Source organism: Megascapheus bottae, chromosome 22 (assembly GCF_031878675.1).
Source record: "Megascapheus bottae isolate mThoBot1 chromosome 22, mThoBot2.hap1, whole genome shotgun sequence".
In the NCBI taxonomy this organism is placed as follows: Eukaryota; Metazoa; Chordata; class Mammalia; order Rodentia; family Geomyidae; genus Megascapheus; species Megascapheus bottae.
In genome coordinates, this window is record NC_143530.1 from 33171276 (window position 1) to 33194754 (window position 23479).

General features: G+C 41.2%; 1 protein-coding gene across 2 annotated transcripts in view; it reads right to left on the reverse strand.

Annotated features, from left to right (window-relative positions):
• The window catches only part of Nedd9 (neural precursor cell expressed, developmentally down-regulated 9), a 96257-nt gene that overhangs the window by 13032 nt on the left and 59746 nt on the right, over positions 1-23479 (reverse strand). For both annotated transcript variants that reach the window (XM_090356482.1, XM_090356481.1), the window contains exon 2: positions 14128-14574. In XM_090356482.1, coding sequence (XP_090212608.1) covers positions 14128-14574 — 447 coding nt within the window. The remainder of the gene's footprint in view (positions 1-14127; positions 14575-23479) is intronic.

Genomic DNA, 23479 nt, shown 5'->3' on the forward strand with positions numbered 1-23479 from the left:
GGGTTTAGCCTTGGAAAAAACCAAACTGACCTCTTAATTCATTAGTGCTGCTTGAGAGGTCTTCTGGGGGCCTATGGGCAAATATTACTGTGACTGCATTCTTGCTGACCTTGCAGGGGTTCTCTATGTTCAGAGATGGATTTTCTGTCCCTGTCCCCAGGAGGAAGCTAACCATGCTCAGACATTAGTACATTGCTCTTGGCAACCAAGAGGACACGACCAAGGCAGACACTTCAGGAAGAGCCACAAGAGCAGTTTTTTTTCCTTTGTTTACCTCTTTAAACTTTTTATCAACTTATATTAATTATTAACTGCACATATTATTGGGATATGGTGTGATATTACCATACATGCACACTCAGTCAGTGTTCACTGGCTAAATAAACATGAATAAAAGAAAAAGAGAAGCCAGGCACTGGTGGCTCCTGCTTATAATCCTAGCTTCTCAGGAGACAGAGATCTGAGGATTGCAGTTCAAAGCCAGCCTGGGTACTAAAAATCCATGAGACTTATCTCCAATTAACCACCAGAAAACTGGAAGTGGAGCTGTGGTTCAAGTGGTAGAGCATTAGCCTTGTGCCAAAAAAGGTCAGAAAGTGAAATCATGAGGAATGTTCCTCAAGTGGCTAAACCACCATGGCAGGATAAGGAGGATCTCCAGATGGCCCTGTTTCACAACATTGGGCTGGCACGGTCAGCAGGTGACCCAAACACTTGAGGTTTTTATTTTTTTACCTTCCCAGCCACAAGCCAGAAACAGATGGGAGAGTGTTTGGGGAAAAAGAAACTAAAACAAACTGCCTTCTTTCTACCGGGATATCAGAGGGGAGACCCAATCTAAAAGAATCTATGTCATGCTTGCTTTGGTTCTGAGGGCATGAGATGGCCTCAGATTGTGAAAGACTGTGGGCCAGAGCCATGAGAGAATTAGATGTGAAGCGTGGGCATGGTTGATGGCATTACTTGGGCTGGCAGAGCTAGCCTAGACTCCCAGCTCTACCCTGTAGTAGCTATGAGAACATGACCTCTATGGAATTTATCATTCTAAGCCTGTTTCTTTATCAGTAAAAATGAAACTAATGGTATTTATCTCTTAAGTCATTATGAATATTAGAATAAAGCACAGAACACAGAGTTCCGGGCATAAAGTAAACCTTTAAACCTCAGCCATGGTTATTGCATTGGTCACTTGGGCTATGCAGAGTTTATTTTGATCTTTGATTTCAGAAAATCATGAACTAGATAAATTTCTATCAATCATCCTGTTGGAGATGATTACAGAAGATGAACAGATATAAAATGTAAAACCCTTCCTTTCCCCATTATTATTTTTGAATAGGATCGTGTGGTGGTACCTGGACCAGTCTGGGTAACAGACAGATGTGTATGTGCCACTGGGCTCAGCTTTTTATTGGTTGAGATGGGGATGTGTGAATATTTTGCCTAGGCTAGCCTCTAAGCTCAGTCTTCTTGATTTCTGCTTCCAGAGTAGCTAGGATCACAAACATGAGCAACCATGCTTGGCTTAAAGACCTTCTCAGTGGCATCACTGGACAGTATAAAATCACTAGATCAAGATTTAGATGATAAGAAATTCATAGACTCAAGGCTGCTTTTTGCCCCCCCCCCCCCGGGCACCATAGGGAAACAGTGTCTTGAGGGGTTACTTTTAAACATATGTGGATATGGAAGAAACACTAGATGTTAAGGATTACCAAAGGAGTGACTCTGATCTAACCCCCACGTTGAGTTGGAATCTAAAGGATGACATCCAAAAGAAAGTATTCACTGAAAGTAAACTCAGGCTTGTTCAAGTTAAGTCATCAGTGTTAATGGGAGCATCCAAAAGCATGAAATTTAGGTTCATGTGTATCTATTAAGCTGGCAGAAAGGAACACAATCCTCTCTGGAGGTAGACAGCATCTTTATAGGTCTCAAATTATGCCAATATAGTCTTTAAAAATGACAATGTCTAACTCAAAATCAAAGATAACTAGGATTTCAGGAGAGCAAATAATAGACACACAATTGTCCATTCTTGTTTGTTTGCTGATAAGCATGCTCTCTGTGTTTAGTCATCACCAATCTCAAGGTTGTTGCTTGCAAAGTGAAATTCATCTTCAGAAGTGCATTTAATGTTGAAAGTCACGTCTAAGAGGCAGAGCCACTGGGAATTTCCAATCAAAGCAATGAAGGAAAGGATACTTCAGTATCTGATCACCATCAGCAGATTTACTTGAGTTCAATGCTGATCATATCAGTATTGTTACTGTCATGACTATCACTACTGTGGGTCAAGATACTCTAACGCAAGGTGGCTCATTCCTATAATCCTAGCTACTCAGGAGGCTGAGACCTGAGGATTGTGGTTTGAATCCAGTGGGAACAGAAAAGCCTGACACTCTTCTCTCCAAGTAACCATCAGAAAAGCCAGAAGTGGAGCTCAAGTGGTAGAGTGTTAGCCTTGAGCAAACCTATGCTTGACAATACTGAATCACATATTCCAAAACAGCTAGTTGAAAGGATTTCAAATGTTACCAGCACAAAGAAAGAATAACATTTGAGCAGATGGATAGGCTAGTTACCTGATGTGATGGATATCCATGGCATGGGAGTTCTGAAATAATTACACTGTTGTCCCAAAGCATATGCAATTAGTATGCAATATCTCAAAATTATGTAATATAAAATATACAATTTATATAATTATATAGACATAAATAGGTATAAATATAATATGTAAATAGTGTCTATTTATATAAAATATAATATATAAATATAATATATTATAGATGTATAAATACACATATAGTATATATATATATATATATAAAGAGGAACAGAAAAATTCTTTTTAAAAAAAGTTGAGAGTAGATGACAGACACAGACATGGGCTGGGAGGAACACAAGAAACCCCCAGAGCATTGGTCATGATTTAGTGTGTTATTATTCTGTAGTTCTGCTCTATCTTTGCATTCATCAAAAATTACCAATCATAAAGACATATATTTTATATTTTATTTATATTTAATTTTGTTTAGGTAGTGCTAGGGCTTGAACTCAGGGTTCTGCAGTTGCTCTTCTTGCTTGCTGGGGTGTGGCTCTACCAGTCGAGCCCCACCTCCAGCTTGGCTTTGCTGCTGGTTATTTTGGAGATGGAGTTTCTCAGATTTTTTTCTACACAGGCTGGCTTTAAAACTTGATCCTCTGGCTCTCCACCTCCTGAGTAAGCTATGATTGTAAGTGTAGACCACTAGTATCCAACCTAAATGCTCACAGTTTTAACAGAATGCTTACACATAATAAGGAATCCCACGTGTAAGTGCATCATGGGACACAAAAATTAGAACAATTCTAACCATAACTTTTGTGACTATTCTGATTGTGCAGTCACTTCTGCATAGCATGATTCTTTTGCCTCTAAAGCAGTGCAAAGCAATGTTCCACAATGTACAATCCTTTGCCTGTGCTCTTTAGATGATGCCTGGGTTACCGGCTGGTGAAGCTGATCCCTGCCAGAAGTAGAGCAGGACTGTATGGATGCAGCCACTAGTCCTCTGCCTGGTGGCCTCTGTAGACTAAGCAACCCAGGCAGTGCTTCAGAAATGTGATAGATAACCGATGAGAAGTTTCAAAGTGCCACTGTGCCATTGTGATGACAGTTCTCATCTAGAACTTTGCTATTATTAGGAGCAAGATTATCTGGATTTGAAAGTATGATTATCACTCACTGGTTTTCTTGCCCTGACATAGCTGGGGAGTATAATTACCCTGCTTCCTGCTTTTCTCCTTTCCTGACCAGCTACTTGATTTATTTATGCTATGTCTTGTGTTTCGTGCATTAACAGGAATATTTACATTTCCCAAACTGCTGATTGGAAAGGACTTAGTTCCCTTAAATGTCAATTAAAAGCATGAACCTAATGTTTACTAAGTTTAGAAGATCCCCTTTGTCTTAAGTGAACTATCTGAACCCTTCCATTTTAAAGAAAACCCCCCAAAAATGCAACATCAGACTGCTCTCCAGGACTGGGAGGTGGATTTTCAGAAAGTTACAGAGGTTTGTCTGTTGAAAATCCAAGATTCTGACTTCTTTTTTTCTCCCTGAGAGAGGAAAAGGCCACATGTTGCCTACCCTAGATTTATTAATTCCCTATAAATTCTCTCTGCCCAGCTTGGGTGTAGCAGTGAGCTCATTTATTTACTTGCATAGCAACAATATAATAAAAACGGAGTCTGGCCTGAAAAATACACCCTCCCAAGCTATGTCCGGGATTAACCCTTCCCTAATGATCTTTTCTTACCTCTATTTTTGGAAAGAGATTTACTTTCCTTCCAAGATACTTGGATGGCTGGTTTTTATGCTAGCACTAAGCCTTTTTTTTTTTTTCTGGCCCACGCCTCAATCACATCTAGTCTCTTTCTCCAAATGAGGAAAAAAGTCACATGTGAAAGCTCAGAAGTGGAATAGGGTTCTGGAGTGACTCATTTGACACAGCACTGTGTGGCAAACCAGTTGGTGGAAACAGAGCTCTGACTGTTGAGCCTGTTGCCTGTCCCCCTGCTGTTTTCAGGAAGCTCTTTGTGTAGTGAGTGCTAAAGCAATATTTAGTTATGGAGTGACCAAGCGCCAAAGAGCAGCTAGAGACATTTCACATGAAAGAGCTTGATGGGAAATGACGTCTCAGCTTCTCAAGTGGTTGAGGTCTTTTTCGGGACAAAGCTGAATGCAGTCTGTGACAGTTGGGTACAGAAAGCTGGTTTTTGGTTTTTTTTAATAGCCCAGTGGACCAAAACATTCTTTTGAATGAAAACTCTAAAGGCACAAGTATGTAGGCTCTTTGTGTCTAAATACCTTCAGCATGACCCAGAACCCTGCATGTAGACTCTGAAATAAAGTTTAGAAAAATGCTCACTGATTGCTCTAAAGGGGCTGGGACTCAGCAAAGGAAGTGAAGGATGAGAATTTGGAGAATCAGATGCTTATTTGTATTGTTTTCTCCTAAAGATGAGACTTCTCACATCTCAGTGGGAAGAAGGATGGAGCCACTGGGAGGCGGGGCTCAAGGGCCAGAACCCAGAGCCAGTTTTCAAGGGTTAGCATGCTGAGAGACATCTGAAGGGCCACTGTTGAGTCTAAGACAGGGGAAAATGGCAGACAACAGTGAGTTCCAGAACAACGTACTTTCTTCGTTCTTGATAGCAAGGCATCAGGAGAGTTCTTGTTAATGAGGAATTTTCTAGAAGTTTGCCTGGGTACAGAACCTAGGTCTGTCAATTGCTTCCTCTTTTTTGACTTCACATTCTAAGCACTGCCTGCCCTTAACATCTTTTAACATAGCTCTAGCTTCTAAAAGAATGTGAAGTTGGGATGGACACTAAAGAAAGGATACAAAGGATCTGACAAACTTTAGTTGTCATGAAATGACCCCTTCTGTTAGAATATTTGTTTTGTGTATGTAATGGTACTGCTGCTGGGGCTGGGGCTTGAACTCAGGGCCTAGATGCTGTCCCTTAGCTTTTTGCTCAAGGCTGGCACTTTATCACACAAGCCATACCTCTATTTCTGGATTTGAAAAAAAATTTTTTTTTGGTGGGTAAATGGAGATAAGACTTTCATGGATTTTCCTGCCTAGGGTGGCTTTTGAACCTCAGTCCTTAGATATTAGTCTTCTAAATAGCTAAGATTAAAGTCATGAGCCATCACCACTTGGCTAGTTTATTTTATTAGTTATTTTATTTATGACTTGAGTTGTGATCACTCTATGAAACTTTTTAACATCAGATAAGGATGTCTGGTTCATAAAATTTTAGCAAGGACCATTAGAGGGAAGCCTAAGGTTACTCAGAGAACAGAATGAGAACTTGGGACTGGGGTGGCCAGTTGCTCAGCTAGTCATTCTGCTTCCTTAATGTCTGGTGGTCTGAACTAGAAGCATGTGCTAGACACTTAGAAATTCACTAAGAATTTCTATGAGAATCATAACCCTGATCACCTCTCAAATGACTTTCAGATCCCTGCAAATGACCACTGCAGATGAATGGCAGGACTGATCAGTTTCTTAAGTTCCCCGGGCATTTGTATTCCTCCTTGGATCTGAGGTGGGAGCCTGCAGCCACGACTGTAATTCTTTTTGGCCACCGGGAAGCTTTTAGCACCCAGCATTCTAGTGAGCTGGAATTGCTAATGAAATGTCTAAGTATGTCCTCTTATTTTAGGGCTTGGCAACATCAACGATTAACTGGGCTGTAGAAATCATTAGTGTTGGAGTCAGACAGCCGTGGGCTCAGATATCAATCCAGTGTCTTGCTAGAGGCAGAAAGTTATGTCTATAGGTGAAATGGCTTCGCAGACTTCAGGCCCACCTGTGAAAAAGAAGGCTGTAACACATCCCTTCTGCCAAGAGGCCGAGAAGCTCAGTTGCTATTGCAGCCAGACATGGAGTCAAGGTCAGAGTTATTTTAAGGTCACTCCTGTACTCTTATTTTGAAACCATCTTGAAGAATAATGTGGAAAGAGTGGAAACTTCATGCCACCACTAATTTGATGGTCACATAGTCTGAGAACAAAAACTAGGTCAATAGATGAGAAAACCAAATATTATTTAAAAAATTCAATAAATAAATCAGTTATAGAACTGCCAGTGGTTCTGTTGTTTCCAAAAGGGATCTTCTGTTGGGCCTTGAAAAGAGTGGACCCCTTGGATTTTGGTCTCTGAAGATGTTAGGGAAGACACATCTGGCCTCGGAGAGAAAGTTGCTATGTGTCCTACTTGGGTCCTTCCATAAACATCACACAGACATAACACTTCTGAGATGTCATCTTATTAATCAGGTTTAGGGTGCAATGATTTAGAACCAAGTGTTTTTGTTTTCTGACAATCTCTAAGTTTGCACTGTGTACCAAGAACTCTGACAAGTTCGTTTAAAAGATAATAAGCCACTAATACAATCTCAGTTTTCTTCTTAAATAAAATCAGCACATTTTTACTTCTCTTGCTCTCACAAACAGAGCATTATGTCCTTAGTCAAACACAGCACTCTGTACCCAGCAGCTCACCTACCCACTCCAATAGCATGGCCACATAGCATGAAATCATTGCAAAAGGAAGATTAGCTTCTGTTTGCCTTGCTAGGGGTTTATAAGAAGTTACTAATGCACTCTTAGAAATGCGCATTATCTATGAGTTTTATGACAAAGTGTAGCTGAGTTTGAAGCTTTGGCACTGAGCAAACAAAAAGGACCTTTGTTCATTTTGTAAGGAGGTGTTAGGGTTTGCTCATTCTCCGGGGCGTGGGGGCATTTGTCTGGGAAGAAGTCTTTCTTTGTCAGAGTGAGCTCATAATGTCCTGCCCTTCTGGCCTCAAGGACCTTCAGTTTTGTGTAAGATCTAAAATGTACCTGGATTCTTCAACGGAAAAATTGTAGATGAAATTTCAGGTCTCTGCAATGGCCCTGCCAGCTGTAAACTGAGCAAAAAAGATTTATGCTAGATTTTATCTTTACATAAAAATGTAGCATTCTGGAATATAGGTACCTTATTGAGTTTATTCATGGAGAAAATGAAGATGCTCCCTGTCTTGGTCATAGCTGTTAAGGTATGTCACACACACACACACACACACACACACACACACACACACAGAGGAAAGAGGGAAAGAGGAAAGATAGAGCAGAGAGGAAAAGAGGTAGGGGTGGGGGAGAGGGAGAGAGGAGAGAGGAAAAAGAAAGTAAGACGACGTTAAGGCTGTCTTCTCTCTGGGAGCATTCATTTCCTCTAGATCTATATTTTACTTGTTCGTAGACAAATCATATTGCTTAATATATGTAGCAATTTGTTAGTGGTATCTGAGCTGGTAGCTGGGCAACGAGATTTCACCATGCCTCAGATTCCATCAAGGAAAGCCTTTGGTTTCTTAGCTAACAATTATGAATGTCTGTTGTGTATGTGTGTTTATATGAGTGTGTACATGTGTATATCTGGGTGTAATTGGTGATGACTCAAAGTCTAAGAAGGTGTAGATATTGTAACCAATGAATTTCTAGTTCTTATATTACCTTTTAGGAATGAGCCTGGGGGACTGAGCTCAAATCTTTGAATCATTTCCTGTCAACATTTGGCTATATCCTATTTTGGAAGGTAGGAAATGCTCCTTAAAGATGATATTATTGGACGTGGGTAAGCCTTAAAAGTAGCTGAGTTTTTCGTAATCTTCGAGAACTAGACTGTGACCCATTATAACAGAAGAACACTGTGGTATTTTAATGGACCGTGAGCTTCCAGAGGTCACTGAAGTTTACAACATATGTTATATAGGGTTAGAGACAAGGAAGAAACTGTTGATTTCAAGGACAAAACTTCACAGATGAGATGAATTCTGCAATGGGTTTTAAAGGATGAATATGAGTTCAGAGGTAGACCAGATGGGAGTATAGTCATAGTAAATCATAGTAAATCATAGTAAATGAAAAGGAAGTTCTGAGATTCAGCAGAAGTCTATCTCTTCCTCCCTCCTTTCCTCTATTCCTCCTTCCTTTCCCTACTCCCTCCTTCCCTGCGGTATTAGAGTTTTATTTCAAGACCTTTTACTTGCTGGGCAGATGCTCTACCATTTGAGATCGTTTTGCTTTAGTTCGGTTTTCGAGCTCTCACACTTTTGCCAAGGCCAGACTCAGACTATGATCCTCTTACTTTGCCTCCCAAGAAGCTTTCAGGTGCAAGTCATTACATTTGGCCTTTATTTTGCCTAAAGTCTCATTAACTGATAATACTGTCTCTGCCTTTCAAGTAGCTGAGATTAAAGGTATGGGCCACTATATTAACCCTTTCTCTTTAGATAACAATAAAAGAGTTAACACATCTTTCTCTCATTATTGTGCAAATCATATAAAAGTTGGGCCTCTACAAAAGCCCAGTTTATATCATTCATACTTTGTTTAGGGAGCCTATTTACTACGTACAGATAGTTTTTATTAGAGAAAGTGGGTGGTGATGCTCTCAAAGACCTGTCTATGAGAAAGAACGGAAAGTAACCTGTCATACTGCATGGTAATGGGCTGGACCATGGATGAGAGGAGTGTGGTGGTAGATAACTAGAAGAGCAGAATCACTTTCAGTGGTTAATGTAAAGGCTATATCTTAACTCTCATGCTTTGCTTCTTGATTCACCCTTTTTTATTCATTTATGGAGGTAGTATCACGTGCTGATATTTTGCCTGACCATCCTGTAATGGTAAACATTTTAATGAAGTTGAACAATTAGCCCTCGTTTGATCTTTATTTTGTGAATTTGTGTGTGTGCCAGTTCTGGAGCTTGAACTCAGAGCCTAGGTGTTGTTCCTTAGCTTTTGCACTCAAGGATGGTGCTTTACCACTTGAGCCACAGCTCTACTTCTGGCTTTTTTTTAATATAGACTTTCCTGCCTGGGCTAGCTTTCAAACTGTGATCCTCAGATTTCAGATTTCAGCCTTCTTAGTAGCTAGGATTACAGGCATACAGCATGGTGCTGGGCTCCAGTTGTTGTTTAGTAGGTAGCAAAACAAATCTAATCCCTGCAATTCCAAGTAAAGCAACAGGTCCTAAGAACTAGCAGAGAAACTCATGAATCCCACTGCAGACAAAGCATGAAATGAGAGAATTTACATGGACATTTTACTGAGTCTTAAAGCTGAAAAATTAGGCTATTTCAGATCTCCATAGGCCTTTGGCTCTGGGGCATTTGGGAGGCTATGATCCACTAAATTCTTAAATTAAGTAGAAGTTTTGCCTTTAAGACATTGGACATGATTCCTTTCTTTTCTCTCTCTCTCTCTCTTTTTTTTTTCTAATTCATCTTTTCAAATGGCTCGACTGTTGGAAACTCATTTAATTTAGAATTGCCGGTGAAGTCTTGGCAGTCACCATGCATATTTAGAAGTCTTTGTAAAGTGAGAAAAATCAAACTTACAAATTGTGTTCAAATGCCACAGAATAGTCATGAGCACTAAGAATATTTAATGAGCATGACATGACTGTTTCCTAGTTATTAGTCTAAATGTTTATTTACTTCTATTTTGCAGGGTTTTTGTGTTTAATATTTTGGAGCCAGAGGTTCTTTTGGTTATGTTCTCAAACATTCTCATAGGCCCTGGGCATTCTGCCTCCAAAACCTAATGGATAAAACAGCCCTGCGCACAAAACTCAGCATGAAAAAAAAGAAAAAAAATCAACGGTGAAATGAAGTAAAGGTGTCAGCAAATAAGATCCTCAGAAAACTTTGAGAATTCTTTTCCAGCCAGTGCAGAATTCTTACTGAACCAAAAAGAGAGCTCAAAGGGCAGGACAGATGCTAGCAATAAAGGATGTGTATAATTGTTTCATAGTAAGGAATATAAACAAGATAACATGGTCCCAAACAAATTCCAAGAAAGGAAAGAAAACAAAAAAAGGAAAGGTCATTAAAAAAAAAAATTAGGCAGACATGGTGGCTCATGCCTGTAATCCTAGCTACTCAGGAGGCTGAGATCTGAGGATCCCAGTTCAAAGCCAGCCTGGGTATGAAAGTCTGTGAGGAACTTATCTCCAATTAATCACCAGAAAACCAGAAGTGGGGCTGTGGCTCAAGGGGTAGGGCAGTAGCCTTGAGCTGAAGAGCTCAGGGATGGTGCTCAGGCCCAAAGTTCAAGTTCCATGACCAACATATATATACATACACATATACATATATACATACACACACACACACACACACACACACACACACACATATATATATATATATATATTTGTATGTGTGTTGGTATTAGGGTTTAGTCTTAGGGCCTTGTGCTTGCTAAGCGGTCTACTGTTGAGTCACATCTCTACCCTTTTTTTTGTGCTAGTTATAGTTAATAGAGGATCTGAGCTCCTGCTCAGAAGTAGCCTTGGACCATGAACTGTCTATTTAGGCTTCACATAGTAGCCAGAATGATAGGTGAGAAACAGTACCCAGCTATTGACTGAGATGGAGTCTCTCCAACATTTTTTCTCAAGCTGGCCTGGAATCACGATCCTCCCAATCTCAGCCTCCCACATAGGTATGGGTCAGGCATTAACCACCAACTCTTGGCAGGAAAGTAGTTGTTTTTTTAAGCTCCCACTATATTAGGCACTAGGGCAGGGGCTTTCTATATATTGTTCCACCTACTTTTCTCCACAGCCCTTTGAGGTCAGTCTGATTATTCACTTTGTTTTTTCATTATTCAAACCACTGCAGATGAAAAGAGTCAAAGCGAAGAGAACTTAACAACCTGCCAAAGATGTACAGGCTTGAAGCGACAAGACCCAGAGCCCAGTCCATGCACGCACACGATCTCCTCACAGAGGGACGTGTTACCTAAGCATCCTCTCACTCTCAGTGCTCACTTAGTGGGTGAGGAATATCAGTTAGCGTGCCTGGCTGCAGGAGGATAGGTAAAGACTGAAATTACCCTGACAGCAAGGTTGATCCACTGGTTTAAAAAAATAATAATAAATCCATGGTGGAGAAACCTTCTGAAGCTCATAGTCTCTGGCAATACGGAGGGAATTTTGAACTATGGAAATCCCCAGATCATAATCAGATTGGAACACACCCAAGTCCCTTTATCATCCTCTGCAGGGTTTCTCAAAGTGTGTTCCTGCGTTACCACCCATGGGACTCTACAGAGACTCAATGAGATCAGATTCCAGGACTCCTTTTCCGACCTGATTGATGACAACTGGAGCCAAAGGCGTGGGAATCTGCATTTCTACTCACTGTGCTTATGTCTCTCATTATAAATTTCAAACTACAGTTCAGTGATTTAGAATAAGACACCACGATCTCCTCAGTTGCCCGTTGGAAGACGTTTACAGACCACAGCTTTAAAGTACTAGGAACATTTAGTCCTGGCCTTAAAATGTTGATTTTACAGATGGGAAATTAAAAGAAAATGAGTAAAGTTGGCAAAGAGAAAAATTTAAAAAGAAAATATTAGTTGAATTGCTAAAATGAGAATTCCGGAACCCCCTGGGGAAAAAAAAATTAGCTCTGATTGTATAGAGATTGTCTTCTGGGGTTCTGGCTTAAGCTCAGTATGACTTTCCCCTACCCCCAATGTACACACCAAGAAAACAATATAGATGGATGTTGATGGCAAAAGGTTAGAATCCTTTCTTAGCAGCCACATGATCTCCACTAGGAAGAAGACAGGCTGGAAGGAGAGAAGGAGGGGGCAGAGGAGTCAAGGCAAGGACCGAAGGAAGGCAGGACAGAAAGAAGCCAATGAGGGAGGGAAGTAAAAGGGAAGAGAATGACAGGAGAGTGTTAAAAAGGGAGTATCAATAAGTGAGAAAAGGAGGAAGTTCAAGGAAGAAGAGAAGAAAGAGAAAACAAGAAGAGGAGAGAGAGGGGGGGGAGGGAGAGGTGGAAAAGAAAGGAAGTCAGAGATAAGCTCACTCCTTGGAGGTGTGAGATAGTCCAGGGACAGTAAAGGGAGACAGGCAGTCTTGAGATGCAAGGGCACTAAGGCTCTAAGGAATGTCAAAGTGTCAAGGAGAACACTTGAAGCTTGGCGGGGTGGGGCTACACTCATCCTTCCCACCCCTTCCATCTCGGCTACTATAATGCTCTGTTTCCCACTGCATGAGTTCCTGAACCACCATTGCCTTTTCTTCACTGGGTATCTTGAATCTTGAGAAAGGGCTGTCAGGGTTTTTCCTTCCTTCCTTCCTTCCTTCCTTCCTTCCTTCCTTCCTTCCTTCCTTCCTTCCTTCCTTCCTTTTCTTCCTTCCTTCCTTCCTTCCTCCCCCCTCTTTCTTTTTTCTTTTTCAGGAATGGCTTGCTCCCAAATGGCTGTGCTCCCTTGAGTGTCGAATCAACAAAATAAAATGCCACGGGGAGTATGAATGTCCAAGAGTCAGCCCAGCACTACAGTTCCTTGACATCAGTGGAAGAGAAGGAGAGGTAGACCCTCTGCCCTCTGGCACTCTGGAGCCATGGCGAAGGGCCACAGTGCCTTTGCCACGCGTGCAATGGGAGAGAGTCTGAACTCTTTAAGACTTCCCAGACTTGGAACTGCAGAGATTGAGTCTAAAAAGAAAAACATGTCACCTTCCTGCCAAAATAAACTATGATGAAAGTTGGATCCATCACCTTTCAGCCAGGCATTTCCTGTTCTGGCCTCCCTGTCTGCCTGGGACCAGTTCAGATGAGGAAGAGCTATTTTTAAGGTGCAAGCCACCAAGACTAAGAATTTATTTATAGCTATACCTTTCAACTGTTCTTTTCCTCCTCTGGAGATAAAGGCCAAATTTGGCTTTTTCTTTGAATCTCAAATCACTAGTGTAAGAAAGACTTTGAAAGGTCATAGCTCTGTCTGTCGCCTCTAGCCAGGGGTTGCTGGCCTGGGGAACCTAAGTCTAATAAACAGTTTCCCACTTCTGGAAGAAATTCTCCTAGGGGATACATACTTTGATGGTGTGCCCTTGGTAAGTGTTTTGTTAAAACATTTTTGGGGTATGGAAGATGATCAGTAAATGCATCTATGGTTTTCTTTTATTTTAAGGAATCTAATAAACACAAGTTTGTAAGTTAAAACTTTGTATTAAGTTTGTTCAAATTAGGGCATAGCTAACTTAAGGTCTTAATAGTCTTAAAAGCTCTTTCTGGTGTTTAGCTTCAACCTTACTCTTTATTTTGGACATTGTTGTTAAATTAGTCCATTCTTAAAGCCAGACTTCAAGATCTACTAGAATTTTGCTAATAAATGAAGAAAATTCTTCCCTCACAATGCATCATCTGGAACATTGTCCTTATAAGTCCACTGATAAAATTTTCTTCATAGTACATGTACTCATGTTATACCATTATATGGTGCCATCAATGGATTGTTGTATCACGTGCATCAAAAATATACTACATGCTCAATGTTCATCAGCAAATCAACTCATTTCTCTCGATCTCCGATGGTCCTGGTATTTGGGATTATAAGTGTTGAAAAGCCCCCACCCTAGAAAGATTTCAATGAGAAGTTAAGTGTCCCCATATCCCCAGGAGACGGGATTATAGGTCTGAGTCACTGGAGCTTGTTGGGAAATGGGGAAATATCCAAGAAGGCAGAAACAAAATTGTAGTTCATCACCTACCTTTTTACTTAAGTGGGGACCATTGGTAGCTCCAAGGCTTCTCTGTACTGATGGTGGCACTTGATAAACATCTTGTTCTTGGGTACCATGGCCAGTAGGTACTTGGTAAATTCCCTGATTCTGGTAGGAAGGTGGCACTTGGTAAATGGTGTCACGAGATGCTGCCTGTGAGTTTGGCACTTGATAGAGCCTCTGTTGGCTCAAAGTCTGGTGCCCTGGTCCAGAATTAGGCTGGTCAAGACTGGCTGGATTCTCTTGCACAGGACCAATGAGGAGCTTCACTCGGTTTCCTGGAACAATGCCTTGCCGACCGTGTAGCGAGCACAGCCACCATCCTTCCAGTCCCCCAGTATTCTGCTCTATGACAGTCAGGATATCTCCTTTACGGAAGGCCAACTCCTCAGCACACTCTGGGACATTGTCATATAATGCCCTTGCCATAAGATTCTAGGAAAGAGAGAACAGAGGGGCATCGTGTTAGAATATTAGCTTTCAACCTCAATAGTTCTTAGGAAAGGCACACTTCCTGGAAGAAGTGAAGAAGAAATCTGAACAAGAGCCTGTGAGAAGAAAAACAGATGGTGCAGACAAAAGACAGATATATCCAGATGGCATCTGCCACCAATGACATCAGACTGCCTCCTCAGAAAAGCTGGAGACACCAGAAGAGATCTCTCCCCTTGCAGCACTGTGCCAAGGAATTATGAGGCACACTGCTAATAAGTTAGGGAATAGCTCACTCCACAAAGCATTTGTCTTCCTTTTAAGAAGTGAACTAAAGGAATAAAGCATCCCAATCCTCCCCCTCCCTCCCCCCTTCCTTCTTTCCTTCCTTCCTTTCTTTTGTTCTTTTCTCCTCCCTCTCTCCCTCCTTATCTCTCTCTCTTTCTTTTTTGTGTTTCATGTATCAGAGGTTAAGAATAAATCAAAGAAAATCTCAAATAACCCACACTAAAAATGGCATTATATTGAGTATTGAAATATAAACAAAAGTACAGTTAAGGGTGGGGTGCTGGTGGCTCATACCTGTAAATCCTAGCTGCTCAGGAGGCTGAGATTTGAGGATCATGGTTCAAAGCCAGCCTGGGTAGGAAAGTCTGTGAGACTCTCATCTCTAATTAACCACCAGAAAACTGGTTGTGGCACTGTGGCTCAAAGTGGTAGAGCATTAGCCTTGTGCAAAAGAGCCTAGACCTTGAGTTCAAGTCCCACAACTGACAAAAAAAAGAGTGCACTTAAATATGTCTTTGGCAGAGCTTTAAAATATCTTTTATGATTCAGAGATTTAAGGGGGGGGCAAGGAATCTACAAGCAAGGCATATAAACATATCATGAAGATCAAGCAGAGCCTCACAGTGTGGTAGTGTCTCCAGGTTTGGCGATGGGGAACTATCAGGAATTTGTCCACTTGTAGGTAGATGCTAGCTCTTCCTCACAGGGTTTTGTTGCTCATTCCTCTCCTTTAGGCCTTCCTCATCCTGCCACGTTATCACCTACTTCTTGAATCTCACCATTCACATCTGCAAGGCTGTGCTTTCCCCTTTCATGGGCCCCAAACACTCTCTTGCCTTGTATGAAAGTCTGTCTGGCACATTCAGTACTAAGCAGACAGCCAAAGTAGGCATTCAGTGGAGAGCGGGCAGCCAGTCCATGCTGACATTCTTGGAAGCCTTTCAAAGGCTCTGAAGATTGCGTTTCTTGGCGTTGGAGATGTTTCCCAGCTCACTGGCAGCCATTCCTGCATGCCTGCCCCCCTTCCCAGAGCACAGAGAAGTCAGGAACTGCTAAATTCATGGCAGACACTCAGAAATTGAAAATGACCTCTCTAGGGCTGAGTTTACATGTCTGGATGAGCTGCTGTCGTGGCAGTGTAGGTCATTTATGAAGGCCAAAAGCATGCTTGTCTTGTTATTTCACCACGTAACATATTCGTGGAATCTGAGGCTGGTTTAGTTAGGCCTTTGCCCCCTGTTCTCTAGAAATGCAGATTGGATTTTTTTTTTCCAGTCTTCATCTCCTTTAAACGGTCACATATTCATCTCCTTCCTCCGGGCTCTGCCTGTAACCATAGGGCTTGCACTGTGCACTGTTCTCTGAGAGGCAAGGCAGTTGATTGGCTATGTGGCTTGCATGTGGATCTGCCTCTAGTCTGGAGTTGAGAAGAAAGTCCAATCCTGCTGTAAAGCAAAGTTCACTTATGTATGTATGTACGTATGTATGTATGTATGTATGTATGTACATACATACGCACATATGTAGTATTATGTATGACCAGCTCTTTTTACTTTACTCAGGCCACTCTCAAAATATCGACTCAATGAATCCTTTCATCTTAGCCTCCTGAGTACTGAGGCTGTAGGCATATGCCACTTTGCCTGGCTAACCATGTTAGTGAAACTACTTCCTTTGAGTTGGTGAAACTACTTAACTCTAAGAAAGAAGACAAAGCCACAGATTTTTGTGTCAGAGAGCTTTGTGATGGTTAAGGATAGACTGAAATCCTTGAGTTATGAGCTCCAGTGAGCTGTAAGGGAAATTAAAGGGAACCAAAGTGAAGGTTTTTGTTTTTTAACTCGGCAGTTGTAGTTATGGACTCTTTGGGTTCTTTCTAACAATGAAGAGTACAAAAAGATAAAATCAGGTAACATGTTATTCTAGTTTGTGGAAACATCAGAGGATATCGCACGGCTCTAAAATTTCCTCCATTTTTTTCCTTCCATTTTTGGGAAAAGATGTAATTGGATGTTCTTTCATTTAGAAAAGAAAAGCCAAAGAATTACAGAGAACAAGTTCTGGTCCTTTTTACCAAATTGATCTCAGAAAAAAAACCAACTCTACTAGAGATGGACTGCACTTACAGATCAGGGAGGGAGCTATTTCTCTTCTTTTTCCTTTCTTCTGGGCTAAAAGTCAATACCAGAGAGTGGTTGGTAAGGAGACCCCTCGATGGAATTAGAAGCAATAGACTTGGGCCCAGTCTTATGAGAGCTGTGCATTTATACTGGCTTCAAAGAAGAAAAGAAAAGAGAAGAGAAGCAGAAAACAGTAGACAAGTAAGGGCTACACAGTCAATCAGCATAAATCATCTGGAGGCATTGGGAGTTGGGTCACTTCCAACTCCTGGAACACCAAGAGGCTCTGAAGAGAACAACTGACCGTGCTTGATTCAGGGCAGATAGAAATCCCCATGTGAGAGTCAGGTTGGATATTGTTTGTTGTCTGTCCTAGTAACCTTCTCACACCTGGCAAGCAGCCCTGAGAGCTCTTGTTTCTGGGGGAGCTTCAGAGCCCCCATCAACCCACGGTAGGCACTGTGGGGAGGGGGAGTCTCTGCTGCCTGGCTGCCCCTGAGGCCCCTCCACTACTGCCTAGTGACTATGGAAATCAGGATTCAAGGAAATCTCCACATGTTGGTGGCAAGGAACTCAGTACCATCCATTGCTGGTATTCTCAGCCTTGATTGGAAATGACTTTTCCTCTGGGAAAGTTATAGAGGGCTAATGTCTATACTCAGCCTCTTTCCACCACAAGAGGTCACAGCTTTGAAGACCTGTGGAAAATACCTGGACCCATGGACCTCTACACTTTTACAGATTTGCCTAATGTCATGGGTTGTAGGCAGAGATGGAAACAGAACTAGGAATTTGGAGGCTCAGTTTGTTTCCAGAACATTAAGCTACTTCAATGCAACATTTCATGCTCTATCATTTGAACCATGCTCCACCATTTGAACCATGCTCCAAAGCCTTTGGCTTTATAATTTTTTTTCTAATAAGTTTCTATGCTAAATTTGCCCAAGCTGGCCTGGAACCCTGCTGCTTTGTCTATTTCTGCCTTCTAAGTAGCTGGGACCAAAGGCATATATGACCCTACCCAGGCCATATCCTGCTATTTTTCTAGCTCACAGTTACAACATATATATATATACCTATATATATGTAAAACTTTATATTTCAAAGCAACAGTGAGTTCTAGTCACCACTACTCCTTTCTTATGGACTATTTTTCTACAAACAGCGATTATGAAACTATAGTCTGGATCCAAGAGATCTTCTAAGACAAAATAATATTATTGCTGGATGTGATGGCTCATGCCTCTAATCCTAGCTACTCAGAAGGCTGATATCTGAGGATCTAGGTTCAAAGCCAGCCTGGGCACTAAAGACTATGAGACTCTTATCTCCAATTAACCACTAGAAAACCAGAAATGGTGCTGTGACTCAAGGTTATAGGCCTTAAGCTGAAGAGTTCAGGGACCACCCAGGCCCAGAGTTCAAGCCCTAAGACCAACCAAAAAAATACATTATTATTACTTGGTAAATTATGGATATATCCCTTAAGACCCCAGCAGTGTATAATATATTAGAAAGCAAGGAAAGCTATGATAAAAGCAGTTTTTCTGTGTGTATATTGTATGTGTTGTACAGATACTGTATTGTTCAGATATCTCAGTAAGATGATAAAGTCATCTTCAGCCACAGCACAAAGATTTCATTCAGCAATGTATTAATGGGTAAATAGGCAAATCAAGAGTTAACTGTTCAGAAAAGAATGGCATGGGGGGCAGGAATCCAAGAGGTAAGGTGTGATTTCTTGAGGGCATCAAGTTTGGAGCACAGAAAGGCCAGTATGTCTACTCAAGATCTACTCTTTCTTAACACCCTTAGTCCCACTGATATTTATCTCCAGGGGAGGAAAAGTCAACACAGAAACTAATCAAGGAGAGATAGCAGCTGTGTAATTCTATACCCAGCTGGATGTGAGTTTCCAGAGACTGGAAGTACAGCAAGGGCTGAGCTCAGTACACAGGGCACAGAACTTGAAAGCCAAAGGGGATCCTACCTGATCAAGTAGAGTGTAACTCTTTTACTTGATAACTGAACAAGGGCACACTCTAGATGCTAATGACTTTGCAGGTCACCAGGCAAGAAGTTTTTAGGACAAATAAAGAAGGTGATCCTCCTGATTCTAGGTCCTGCAGTAGGCCAATATTTAAAGTCAAATAAATGCATCTGTTACAAACACTACCTGTGACTGTACTGGAAATTAGATTTAAGGCCATAAACTCCATCTGAGGAATGCTTGTGGCAGTCTCTAAACAGCAATTCCTACCTCATACTTTCTTGAAACTCTTCATTTGGTTTCCATGGTTCCATGGTCCACTTCCTCATTCTGTCTATCTATCTGTCTGTCTGGATCTTCACCCCCATCTCAAGTAGTACTGGGTTCGAACCCAAGGCCTTGCATTTGCTAGGCAAGCTCTCTATCACTTGAGCCATGTCTCAAGTCCCTCTGTCTTTTAGACATTTCTTATGCTATTTCCTTAACAGGTTTTACTTTGTCTGAACACAGCAATTATTTCCCAACTGGCTTTCCTGCATTAAATCTCTTCCTATCTTAAAACCAACCTTCCATTCAAGCAGAGTAGATATCTACCTCAAACTGAAAATCTAATGTATTCCCTTCCCATTTCCTATCAAACCATATCTTTACAGAGCAGCTTACCCTATCCAGGGCTATGAACTTCTTAAATTCAGGGTTGTGGTCTAATTTCTTTTGCTCTCAGACATTTTATTCTAGTGTCTGAGGCAAAATGCAGACTCCACTCAATATTGGCTCTATTGACAAAGAATCTGGCTTTTGATCTCATGATTCTCTGCAGGGAGGGTGAGATTGTTTTCCTAGGAAATTCAACAAGATACTTGCTTAAAGCGTTTTAAGATGTATGTGCAGACAGAGATGAGCTAAGCAGAAAGATAAATGGTCTCTCCAAGTCACTCAAGCCTAACAACTAAAGAGGATGGGGCTACCATAATCAGGGAAGTGCCAGCCCCTCCCTGTTCAAACAGGACAATGACGCAGATGAAGGGCCTGAACCCCTGAATCCAGTGTTCACAACTACTGAGCAAACAGGAAGGCTTAAGAGGAACGGACCATCCCAGTGAGATGAGATACAATGATTTCTTTGAAGGGCTTCTCTCCCTGTGTGTATCTGCTAGGTGACAGAGCACCATTGAGATAATTTCCCAGAACTTTCAGTTCAGCTCTTCCTGCTTCCCAAGCTATGCCTGAGAAGTGGGGAGCAATTATAGTACAAGACAAAGGTTAGGTCACATAACTGATCCTTCCCTCCCACCCCCTCAATCAAACTCCTCCCTGCGTTCTCTCCATGCTTCTGCTATCAAAATGTTAAGAAAGTTTATCACTTCCATTGCCAGGGAAATTTCAGCCTTTCCCACTGTAGAGAGGTGTGACGCATAATTTCCATGACCATTCATGTGGTTCATTTGAAAAGAAATGAGACACAATGGCTGGTGTGTCACTCACTAGGGCTGATGGCATCATCAATGGCTCAGCTTCCTCTTATTATTTCTGCTTCATTCTATATTTATGCAGGAGATCCTGCCAAGGCCTCATGGCTGCCACATTCACAGCAACACTACTTTGCTGTGCTGAATCCCTTCAAATGTTCGCCTGGCATGCTGGTAGATATTGCACATGCACACACAGGCATACCCAAGGCCAGACTTTGAGAAACAGACCCACTGAAAGGAAATGGCCATTGTCAAGGAAATCAGTTCTAAAGGAAGCAGCTGAGAGGCAGCCTCAGGGCATACTGGGGAAAAGAAAGACAGGCTTTTGTGTGTACAGATAAGTCAGCTTTGCTCTGAGAAGGGTCAAACCATTTCAATCCCATTTCTCCTCCCCTCTTCATCATCTTCTCTGGTGAAGTGGGTGATACATCTTTGGCTTTTACCAAAGAAAGAACGAGCTTCAGTTAGAAAATATGAGAATATACACAGAATTTTTGATTCTTGAAATACATGGCTTATAGCTAGGCTCTTATCTATGAAGACTGGGAATGTAGGAATTGTTGACATGGATTTTTCTTGATATTACTAAGTAGAACACATGAAAATATAGGAGTTTGTTTATGTGGTCTGTATGACCCTAGTGTCTTTTGGGTAACAAGTATCTTCGGTTGTGCTTTTCATGATAATCTGAATTAGCCCATTGCAATGCCAATAGTGGCATCCCATCAAACCCAGTCAGACTTAGGATCATTAAAGACTCATCCAGCACCTGGACTGCAGTTTAGCCAATGAGTTTTATTTTATTTTTAATATATATTTTTTATTTTATTTTTGCCAGTCCTGGGTCTTGAACTCAGGTCCTGAGCACTGTCCTTGAGCTTTCTCAAGGCTAGTGCTCTACCACTTGAGCAATAGCACCACTTCCAGCTTTTTTCTATGTATGTGGTACCAAGGAATCGAACCTGGGTATTCATGCATGCTAGGCAAGTACTCTACCACTTGGCCACACTCTTGGCCCAGAGTTTGGTATTCTGCCATGGCACAAGACACCATTTATGTTTCCTATGTGTGAGGGTAGGGAGTGCTCATTCTGCGGCTACCCATAAGGCTCTGCTTGGCCATACTGGCCTGTTCCTGCTAGGTGAAGAATTATCTGGAACTAAGTGTTCTTTTGACAGTTCATTTAGCAAAATGTGGTTATTTCTTTCTTCCTTTTTATTTTATTTTATTTGCCAGTCCTGGGCTTGAACTCAGGGCCTGGGCAATCTCCTTGGACACATTTTGCTCAAGGCTAGTGTTCTGCCATTTGAGCCACACTGCCACGTATGGCTTTTTTCTGTGTATGTGGTACCGAAGAACTGAATCCGGGGCTTTGTGCATGCTAGGTGAGCACTCTACCACTAGGCTACCCTCTCAGCTCTGTGGTTATTTCTTGATAACAGGTGAAAAATTCAACTGTTCATTGAAAATTTGAATATATATCTCTCTGGAAGAAACTTCAGTTGGGCCAGATTTGGTAACAAGATAAGGTCAGCATCCCTGTGAGATTGGCAAAGTGTTTCCTCAAATGCTAGACTCCTATCCTTCTTTGCATTTAAATAAACATCATCTAGTTTCTTGTAATTTCATGATGACAGAAGACAGAAGCATTCATAGGCTGAGATTTATCTACCATAAATCCAGAAAAAGTTTAAAACATACTGTTTATGTCTTGTAAGAAACATTACAAATGAGTTGGTAAATGGTGTGCCTGTGACTTTACAGCTTGCTTCTCTTATTTCTTAATTCATGGTAGAAGATGAATTTGACTGCTGACAAGTAGTTAAGGAAAATGAACTAAATTATTCTTATGAACTTAAATTATATACATATATATAGAGACATATATAATATAAATTATATATATTTGAGTTCAAATTTCCATTCATCTGTAGTCCATGAACATTAGTAACCTCTGAGGGTCTTAAAGGTGGATGAACACTTAGGTTTCTATGGGTATTAAAAATAAACAAACAGGGCTGGGAGTTTGGCCTAGTGGTAGAGTGCTTGCCTAGCATGCACAAAGATCCCGGTTTCGAATCATTGGTACCACATACATAGAAAAAAGCTGGAAGTGGTGCTGAGACTCAAGTGGGAGAGCTCTAGCCTTGAGAAAGTCCAAGGACAGTGCTCAGGCCCTGAGCTCAAGCCCAGGACTGGCAAAAAAAAAAATACACAATCAAACAAACATAGCAAAAATAAAAACAAAAAACAGAACTTAGCCAGAACCTGACCAGAGCTGACTATAGTAGCTAGAGTAAGACGGAATCAGTCTAATCCAGCATCTCTGTTTCATATACCAAAGGATCTTGGAGTCAATTGGCAGCAGAGCCAGAGATCACACCTGGTGTTCCTTCTCAGGAATCTCCCCTTGGATCAGCTTGCCCTTCCTGAGAAGTTTTTCCATTTTAGAACTTAGCACTTTCGCTATTAAACCTTAGAATTTATAAGCATTTGTTTCAGGTTGCCTGGTTTCAGTACAGTGTATTGGCAAAGGATCAAAAACATGAGATAGGCACAACTCTTTCCAGGGTTCTGTCCCTAGATAAATCTGACAGGCGCCATATAATGATGAAGTCCTGACACCCACTCACCCAAAAGATAGGTTTTATTAACAATAAAACAACTACCTGGATTTCAGCCAATATTACAATGCTAGCATCGAATCCTATCTGCCTGCCCAGACAAATCCCTAAAATATCCAGGTATGCAGGGAAGAGAAATAAGAGTTAAGTTATAAAGAAAAAGGAGACTTTGGCTCGTTCTATTACAGTGCATTTCTAAAAAATTAATAAAGATAGCATTTCTTAAAAATCAAAATGCACAACTGATAACATATAACATCTAATAAAGTTTGGAAGTAAAAAAGAGGTCCTTTTGTGTTTACATTTCCATCTTATCATCAGGCTTTAAGGTATACACCCAAGGTTAGATGTAAACCCTCCAACGGAAATACACACAACTAGATTTGTCTAGTTGTCTTCCAGCCAAATCTAGTT